The 10,302-nt window shown below is 41.3% G+C and overlaps 1 protein-coding gene across 2 annotated transcripts in view; it reads right to left on the bottom strand.

The window, feature by feature from the left end:
• LOC134212870 (protein-glucosylgalactosylhydroxylysine glucosidase-like) overlaps positions 1-10,302 on the bottom strand; it is a 35,568-nt gene that overhangs the window by 10,420 nt on the left and 14,846 nt on the right. For both annotated transcript variants that reach the window (XM_062691125.1, XM_062691124.1), the window contains exons 4-6: positions 4,179-4,560; positions 3,861-4,099; positions 3,664-3,751 (exon numbers count right to left, since the gene is read on the bottom strand). In XM_062691125.1, coding sequence (XP_062547109.1) covers positions 3,664-3,751; positions 3,861-4,099; positions 4,179-4,560 — 709 coding nt within the window. The remainder of the gene's footprint in view (positions 1-3,663; positions 3,752-3,860; positions 4,100-4,178; positions 4,561-10,302) is intronic.

Here is a 10,302-nt window from a genome sequence, read left to right on the forward strand (position 1 = left end):
TCGGCATCTCTATAATCGTTCTTTAACAACTACCTTTCACAGAAATGCATGGCTCCAAATCATATTCTAATATATTAGTTTTGTGTCGTACACTTTTTCTAAGCTTCCCAGTGTTTGACGCCCTTAGACACATGATGAAAGATGCTCTTCATGTCAATCTCCAAGAGTTCTTATGGTTATTCCACCAACTTGCAAAGAGCAGCCATTTCCGGGAAATAAAGCATGTTTCTATCACCTGATGTGCAAAAATCCAATTGTGAAAGAAATAAAATACAAACTCATTATGTGATCTACAAATAAAAGATTTAAATATATGCTTTTTCACTTACCAGCAACCGTAAGTATAAATAGTTAGTTTATCCCTGGCCCAGGTCATGGAAATTAGTAGCCCAAACAAAACTGCGAGTGTTAACTTCACAACGAACCTTTATTTACGTCATGCAATTGTACAGAATATTTGATCACTTTCAAAACTTTTTTTTTTAATTTCTACGAAAGCCAAACGTTATGTACGCCGAAAACTTGTGAACGCAATTTGACTGATAAAAGTAACGCTAGCCACAATCATGAATTACGGTCATGTCTGTGGTTGTTATGGCTCATGATTTTAGTCGATTCGATCATGAAATCGTGAGTCAAAATCATGATTTCATAAAAAAAGATAGTTCATGAATTCATGATTTTAAAATCATGAAAACGGTAACCGATTTGTTTCCGTGTAAGCTACAACGGGGAAGGGTTGTTTGGCCGAAGCCCATTCGGCCGAAAGCCATTTGGACGAATGTTTTTTTTATGTCTTTATTATCGAGACTTTCAGCCCAAGGGGACGAATGTCACTAGGCCGATCAAACCGATAGGCCGAAATCCATCTGGCCGAAAGTCATTTGGCGCAATACGTCATTTGGCCGAAAAGTTCAAGACAGAACAAGTCATATGGCCGAACAAGTCATATGGCCGAACAAGTCATATGGCCGAACAAGTCATATGGCCGAACAAGTAACTTGGCCGAACCTGGGAGGACGCTCTTGATACCACACATCAAATTAATTATATACTGTCGTCAAGCAACAAGTAAATTTTCAACAAGAAAAAACATCAACATCTGAAAAGACTAAATTCTGTTTTGCGTGTTATTGTTGTTATACAGTAATATCACGATTTTACCACCCTCTGGTGAATTTTGGAGTGATAAAATAGTGACAAAACCGGATTTTTTTATTTTCAGTTCTTTAATTCTTTTCACAAATATGAATCAGTTTATGGCTTGGAAAGGCAAAATGGGTGAACGGTACTCGTTATTTCTTGTCAAAAATGCTTACAGAAACCTACACAGTAGACCTCTTCATATTTTCAAAAAGTATCAAAAATTCAACCGGTCAGCCCAGAATCACAATTCTTATGCTAAAATAGGCCTCTTGTCAAATTTTCAGCTGATTCGGATAAAATTTCGAGGTGGTTCAAGTCGATTTAGTATTTTCGGACTATTTTCAATTTTGAAAAAAAAATCTAACAAGAGATAAAAACGCCAAACATCATCACAACAACCTCTAAATGCAAGCTTTTAATATGCTCTACAAGTCCTGTGAACAATACGATTCGTTCCGTTCACGTTTTGACCATGTTAAAGTGATTTTCAGGCTTTTAAGTGCATAAAAAAGCAGTATCGCCAAATAGTTGCTGTTCTACAAAGTTATTGAATTTATTACAAAACATTGCTAATTTATTATATTATTATTCCTCTTCTTTTTCTGGTCATTTGAGTTATATAATTGCCAATGTACGATTTACCGTTAAATTCTTAAAAATCACAAGCTGAACAAATGTCATAAATTTACACGTTAGGATTTCTTCAAACAAGCTGTTCGAACATAGAATGACTTGATCTATTCGGCCAAATACATTCATGTTCGGCCGAATGACCTGAATGGATTTCTGCCAAACGGCCCTTCCCCCATTTGAATTGTCATATCCCGACATATCCTTATATCAATCCAGGATTGTAATCTTCAAACCACATCTCTGAACTCTATGTACACCTGTGTTCAGAATAATAGCAGCGGAAGCCGTTTTTCATACGAAATGGTCAACTTTGACAAGCTGCAACTTTGTACCCCGATGACCGATTGAGCTGAAATTTTGGCAGTGAACTATAAATATGATGAATTTTACACGTACTACGTACCAATTACGCACTAGGTCAAATTGTTAAAAAAATAGCAGTTTTTATTTTTGTTATATTGGCCAATTCAAATGTCAAATTCAACAATTTATATTTTTTAAATTTTAAACTTAGTATCTCGCAGCACCTGAATTCAAATTGATAACATTCCAATCAATTGTTTTATTGATATTTCCAAAACAAAAACTGCTATTATTTTGAACAATTTGACCTAGTGCGTAATTTTTGAACGCGTCATTCGAAAAAAATGATACTTACTATGTGTAAAATTCATCATATTTGTAGTTCACTGCCAAAATTTCAGCTCAATCGGTCATCGGGGTGCAAAGTTACAGCTTGTCAAAGTTGACCATTTTGTATGAAAAACGGCTTCCGCTGCTATTATTCTGAACACAGGTGTACCAACACAGTAACAAAGTTAAGAAAGGCTCTAACTTTAATTATGCATTAGTCAAATTGATTGGAAAATGAACGAGAAATTGTGGCGGAAAATTATATTAGGAACTAGACTTGATTATAAATAATGTAAGCAGCGATTATTAACCTTACATGATAAAGGAAAAAAGATTCTTATGAAGCATCTGATTCAGATCAATTCAACATTATGTTTTAAAATTTTGTAACATTGAAGCCTTTCTTTCTGACAAACAAACAGCAGTATATAATGATAACCCTCAAACGATTCGTTCTCAACAGTCGGCTGGCCGGCAGTCGATGATGATGGGTGGCATCCAGTTCGGATGATGCTGTTGCTGTTGATCTATGCTGTGGTGGGGTGGGAAAATTATTTTCCCATGTAAAATCAATCCAGTGCACCAGATCCAACGAACGTTGAAATGATGTTGACGTCAACTGGTCACGTCACGGGGGGGAAGATCAAAACGAGATCGGGCGAATTATAGACCAGCCGAGGTGGTGTGTCTGTTCTGGAATGAGCGCAGACAGAATCAATCACCGTCGGTTGATTATTATACCTGTAATACGCGGCCTCCTAGAACGGATCAAAAAGATGGAACGTTTTATGATTTATTTGCTTTGTGTTCCCTAGACCAGAATGATCGCTTTCGATGTGGATTCTTCCGCTTTTGGTTGAGCTGAAACGATTGACGATTGTCGGGATCTAGATGAGCTGTAATCGGATTGGTAACGGTTTTTGATCTGATGTTTACTGTGCGGTTCTTCGTGCAACATGCTTCTCTTCGGAGTTATTTTTGATTCGAAACCTAACTTCACGGGTTCAAAGTAGATAGTGATATGGTAACATTATGTAAATGTCACACATTGGAATCCAACTCACACACAATATTATACTTGTAATCTGTTTTGTGTGAATAAAAAATTGCAATTCCATAATTAACATGTTTGATTACAAAAGCAAACTTCTTCGTAAATTACGATAGATGTTGAGATTGAGTATGTTCATAGAATTGGCGGCATTTAATGAACCGACAAAAGGGCCAGCCAATCAGATGAAAACCACTTACTCGCCAAAATACAGCGCATATGCAGCCACTACGTTGGTATAGGCGTTGTTGGTAACGTTTTCATGATCCTCATCCGGTCCCATCACATCTGCGGAAGAAAACATGCCGAAAAAAAAAACAAGACAGAAGCGAGGACGGTCGATTAACTGTTTGCGTTTAATGCGTACGCACGCCATCATCATCTGCACGGTACTGACCCTTGATGTCGAATAGCCCTGTAACGGGATCGGGTGAGATTCGGCTGGCCCAAAACTCGGCAATTGCCTGAGCCAGCGGGCATCCTTGGTTGCGCAGCCAGAGCAGGTCTTGCGTGGCGGAAAAGTACAACCGTAGAGCGAAGCTTATGTCTGCGGTAATGTGGTGTTGAAATTGCGCCACTTCCGGGCAGCAAGGTTGAGTCACTTCGATGCCCGACCAGGCACTTTCCCAGGGGTATCTGCGCGTGGGTAATGAATGAGAGGAAATTACCTTGTGTTTAGCTTATGCTTTTCTATTTCAATCCGAATTATTCTTACTTTGTTCCACGAAAGCCACTTGCTCCAGCGTTTTGTCGCGCCGCATCCATTCTGCGGAATCTGTAATCGAGCATCATCTCAGCGAAGCTGCTCTCGATTAGATTCACAACCGGGAACATCCAAATCTCCGTGTCCCAGAACGAATGTCCCTCGTAATCAGCTAGATTGGATCCACCCCGTCCTAGTCCCGTTGGGCTTAATCCGGAGAATAGGTAGGCTCGTGATGGATTGAGTGGAAAGTTGCTTATCAAGTAGAACACGCTCGCTCGGATGGTTCGCTCGAGCTTTGGATTGCCTTCAGTGGTGATATCAAAATCGTTCCAAAATGCCCGCCAAAGGTCACTGTGCAGGTGCAGCAGTACATCGTCATCGGATCGAATGGCTGTGAAATAAAATAACCTTTGTCGATTACACTAGTTGGCAGTATTTCATGGTCGTAATGCTATTGCTTTACAACATTTTGATTAAATATCGTAAATTTAATCAAGTTACTGCTAATGAGTCCAAACTCAAGTACCAACATAAAACACTTAAGAATTGACACGCAAGTTCAGCTCAAGGTATCTACCAGATTAATCAAGGCTTTTGCATTGTTCTCATCGTCGGTATATATCCAATCCGCTCCACTAGGCATATGCGCATAATGAAAACCCCATTTTCTTGAATACAAGGTGTTCATGATATTACAAAACGCTCTCGAGTATGCAAAGTATCTACCACACAATCATAACTTTTGCAATGTACTATGCGTCAGTACATACCCAATCTAGTTCAAAAAGCATATGATCCTAATTTCCATGAACATAAGATGTCCAAGGTGCTCCAAAATGGTCTTGAGTTAAGATAAAGACACCTACCAGATGCACAATAACTAAGGAGGTGTTTATGTCGTTATTTCGTTTTTGTGTTGGTACATCAAAGAATACGATAAGCAGGATATTTTAACAAACCATAAAGGCCTGCAATGGATTGGAGTGATGATTAAAGTTATTTAAGTTCAATGGAACTGCTAGGATATCATATCTTACATCATTCATAAGTTGGATCGTTGGGTAGTTCAAATGATTTGAATCAAAAAGGGTCTGCAATACAGTTGACCCACGAGATACAACCGATATCGAGATATTGAAAAGAAGTCCTTGGCAAATTGACCGAAAGAAGTATGAGAGTAAACGAGAAAATATTTTAGTATGCCATCATTTGGTTCCATGAGTCGACATTGAGTCTTAGAACAATCGACTGTGAAATCTGACTGCTGGGATGTTTGATGATGCACGGATAAATCATTCAGGACTTGATTGATCGGGTAGGTCGCATGTTCTGAACTCCAGGACGTTTTAGAGAACCAAAAAGGTTTATAGTGTATTCGAGAGGAATTTTCTTCAAAGTACAAAACAACCGTTTGATTACTGTAGTAAACTTGTTCGCGACGATGGCGGTCCAGCGGAAAACCATCAGCATCAGTGGCAGTCGTCGGCGTTGGTTACTGTAGAACAATCTATTATTACTTTTACAACTAATTTTTGTTATCTACTTACTTGATACTTGATGGGCTACAGATTTTTGATGACTGGACTCGATCCTGGGCCAATCGCTTTCAGTCGCCCTGAACATTGAGCGTCCTCAGGTCCTCTTCAACGGTGCATGACACGTGTATCCCCCTTCGTGTCTGTAGCAGGCGTCGTCGGGACAACCTGATAGTTTACGGATGATCCTTCTAGAACGAGACCTAGCTTACAAAGACTGGTCTACATTCCCGGATGGCTGGAAGCATGCGAACGTTCACTTGCCACTGAAGAAAAAACCGTTTCTGAACTGCATCACCAATCTTCATCCAATTAGTATACTTTGCGCTTTGTCGAAGGCTTTTGAGAAGCTACTTAAACAACAAATAACAGATTACATCGAAGACAACAAGCTTTTGTCAGATTTCCAGGCCGGATTTCGCCGCGGGCAAAGTATTGGACTTTTGATACCATCCCTCACAACAAACTATTGGATAAACTTCAAACTCGGTTCAACTTCTCACCTGATGCCGTGAACCTAATAGGGTCATATCTGTATGGCAAAAAAACAAACAGCGTTGAAGTGTCGTCTAGTGTACTGCTCAGTCCTTGGTCCGCTACTCTTCAGCTGTCACATCAACGATCTACCAACGGTACTTAAGTATTGCTCAATTCAAATTTTTGCTGATGATGTTGAGCTTTACATTACTCGGCTTGGTCCTTGCGCACGAGAGCTTTTCAGAATGGTGAATGAGGACCTTGGACATGTGGCAGACTGGGCGCGACGAAACAATCTTCGAGTAAACCCAGCTAAGCGTAAAGCTTTGTTTGTCACAAGCCGAAATCGTTTTGCTGATGGATTTACCCCACCCGTTCCTGGAATCGTAATAGATGGTCAGATCATCGATTGATCAGATAAAGCAAACAACTTCGGATTCGTTTTTCAAAGTGATCTGCAGTGGGATCTGATAACTCAGCAATGGGGCAGGATCTATGCCAGCCTGCCTGTTATCGCTACGTCTATGGATTAAACCGCTACGATCATGTGAGTCACCTGCAACGTAGCCTTGTTGGATGCCCTATACCAGCGGTTCTCAACCTGGGGTACATATACCCCCTATAAAGCCACCGGAAAAATCAGAGTAGTATACAGAGCGAGTTTTGTTTTCGTTTGCAGACAACGGAACTTAAGCTGATTACGAAGTCCGTAATAAGCCCTATTTGCAGCTGCAATACGCCGTTTAACCTCACCGGTAAAATCATTATCGCACGTCACTAATGTTCCAAGATACACAAATTCTCCTACCACTTCAAATTTGTCACCACCGGCAGCATTTCGCTACCACCACCACTAATGAACCCATGTTGATTACCAGCGACTATATACTTCGTTTTGCTGGTATCGATCGTTAGTCCAATCCTCGCTGTCTCCCTCTTAAAAGGCACAAAAGCCTCTTCCACGGCACGGCGATCAATCCCGATAATATCGATATCGTCCGCAAATCCCAGGAGCATATGCGATTTTGTGATAATGGAACCGCTTCTTTGCACACCAGCTCTTTTAATCGCTCCTTCGAGCGCTATATTGAACAGTAGATTCGAGAGTGCGTAACTCTGCTTTAATCCATGCAAGGTAACAAATGATGTCGATATTTCATTTGCAACCCTTACACTTGATTTCGAGCCGTCCAACGTTATACGAATCAGCGGTATCAGTTTCGCCGGAAAACCATGTTCAAGCATAACTTGGCATAATTCATTCCGTTTCACTGAATCGTACGCCGCCTTGAAATCAATAAACAGATGGTGTGTCTGCAAGTTGTACTCCCGGAATTTATCAAGGATTTGTCGCTCACGACAACCTCGGCCCTCAAGAAAACCTGCTTGGAATTCGCCGATGAAGGACTCTTCAAACGGTCTCTATCTGTTGAACAGAGTACGGTACATAATTTTGTACGCCGAATTAAAGAGGGTTATTTCTTGGTAATTGGCGCACTCCAGTCTGTGCCCTTTCTTAAAGAGAGGCGAAAGGAGGCCGGCAGCACTTCATAGAGCTGCTCACTCCCGTGTTTAAGAAGTTCAGCCGGGAGCTGGTCCTTCCCCGCAGCCTTATTGTTTTTTTCAGCTCTTTAATAGCTTTTCTAACCTTATCTAGTGTAGGCGGCTCCACAGCTTGTCTATCGTCACTAATATTTATTCTGTTCGTCTATCCACCGTCACTTCCACTTTTCACTATTCAACAAAGTCTCGAAGTGTTGCTTTCACCTGGCAGCCACTACGGTTTTATCTGTCAGCAAATTCTCGTCCTGGTCGTTGAACATGACAGGAGATGGTGCTGTCTTTCTCCGCAAGCCATTGACAGTCTCATAAAACATCTGCATATCATTCTGCTCCATTTTTTCCTGCGCCTCGCTAATCGCTTGCTCTTCATACTCTTTTTTCTTCCTGCGGTGGTTTTTTTTCGGCTGCTTTTGCTTCCTTGTACCGATCTCTATTCGATCGGGTACCAGACACCACCATCCGGCTTTTGGCAACGTTCTTCTCGTCTGTCACTCTCTGACACTCCGCATCAAACCAACCCGCCCTGGGTCGCCTCTGTGCAGTGCCTACCACTTCTCGTGCTATTGTGCTTACCGCTCCATGGATCGACTCCAATAGATCGTTGATGTTGTCGCTAACGTTGATTGCACTTATCCGGTCGTCGAGCTTCTGGCGGTACTCAGCCGATACTGCTTCTGCCGACAATCGCTGGATATTGTAACGCATCGTTCGCTGTGATCTTTCGTTCGATACAGTTTACAACCGTGATCGAATTTAACTGACAACGAGGTAGTGATCAGAGTCAATGTTCGGACCTCTGAATGTCCGCACATCGATAACATCCGAGAAATGGCGTCCATCTACCAGAACATGGTCTATCTGGTTGCAAATTTCACCATTTGGGTGTCTCCAGGTGTGCTTTCGGATGTTCTTTCGTGCAAAGTAGGTGTTACTTATGGCCATCTCTCTAGCAGCAGCGAAATTTACTAGCCGTAGGCCGTTGTCATTGGTAGCGGAGTGAAGGCTCTCCCTACCAATTATGGGACGGAAAAAGTCCTCTCTACCGACCTGAGCGTTAGCGTCTCCGATAACAATTTTTACGTCATGGTTTGGGCACTCTCCATAGGCTTTATCAAGACATTCATAAAACGTGTCCTTCACGTCGGATTTATCGTTTGTCGGTGCGTAAACGTTGATTAGGTTGTAATTAAAGAATTTGCCCCGTCTCCTCAACACACACATTCGTTCGCTAATGGGTCTCCACCGCATCACTCGCTTCATCTGCTTGCCAATCACTATGAAACCAACACCATGCTCTGCTTTTCCGCCGCCGCTGTGACATATGTTATATTTCAATGAAGTGTTGGTCGTGGTGTCCACGGCTCGGAATTCACCTTCTTCGGATCTAGGCCATCGGATATCTTGAATAGCGGCCACGTTCACTTCAACCTTCTGCAGTTCACGAGCCAGAAGGCTCACTCGTCCAGGCTCATTTAGGGTCCTGACATTCCAGGTACTGAGTTTCCCATCATAGTCCGTATTTCGTTGCCGGGTCGATTGCCAAAAATAGCGTTCTCTTTTTCTTCTATCTCCATTTTTCGTGGTATTTGAGAGGCTTCAGTAAGCTACCTTACCGGGGTCGCGTTACCTACATCGCGCTGGTGGGGCTGCCACCTTAGGTATAGCTGACGAGATACAGCATTTCGTTATTCAGCCGCTGGGTACCAGGCAGACGCTGTTGTAGCCGCATCTCCTAGTGAACAGACGCTCGAGACGTACCTTCTCACTCTAGCTGATGTCAGAAGGACAACAGTGCCCAGGCTGCACTACCAGCCAAGTACACAACCCTTAGCTGGCGTTCTTTTGTCTTCAGACGACCCGTGGAAGCGTGAGATACACAGTATAAAATTGTTACAGCATATGTGATGTAACAAAAACGCTCCGTTCGATTCGACTTATATTTCCATCACTTTTTAAAATTAAAGGTCGTCGTTACTATGGAGCTTGTATTCAATATTGCATACAAGAAAAAGTTCGTTGTAAATTTAGAGGCTATTGAGCACAAAAATATGCGTTTAAACATTTCCATGGCGTGTAATTTTCAGAATTTTTAACTGTGTAGGAACTTGTGGGAACCAGAGCTATGTTGGGCACTCCTTCCTTGATGTCAACCCACCATTTTGCAGACCTTTTGTTATCTAACAAGCACCAAAATCAGAACGAATCAAATACAATTTGCTTCATGTTATAACATGTAATAATCGTTGTCTAAAATCTACTTACACAACAAAAACTTTCTGTTTTTTTTTATAAAAAATAATTTAAATTCTGATTTTATGAAAATATTATATTTGTTCTTCTAGGTAACCCAACCCAACAGAGTGTTCATGTAAATTTGTTTTCATTTCATTTCATGTGCGTTAGATAAAATCTGAACCTATGTATGAAATTAACAAGTTTTGAATCAATATGAAAGAAAACTACATTTTTGCCGACCAATGTTCACCAGCCCGTACAATTGCATAAACGGGGAGCATAATTCGCATTAGCGGTCACCGTTATAGTTCGGTCGTCTTATT

Source organism: Armigeres subalbatus, chromosome 2 (assembly GCF_024139115.2).
Source record: "Armigeres subalbatus isolate Guangzhou_Male chromosome 2, GZ_Asu_2, whole genome shotgun sequence".
Taxonomy (NCBI): Eukaryota; Metazoa; Arthropoda; class Insecta; order Diptera; family Culicidae; genus Armigeres; species Armigeres subalbatus.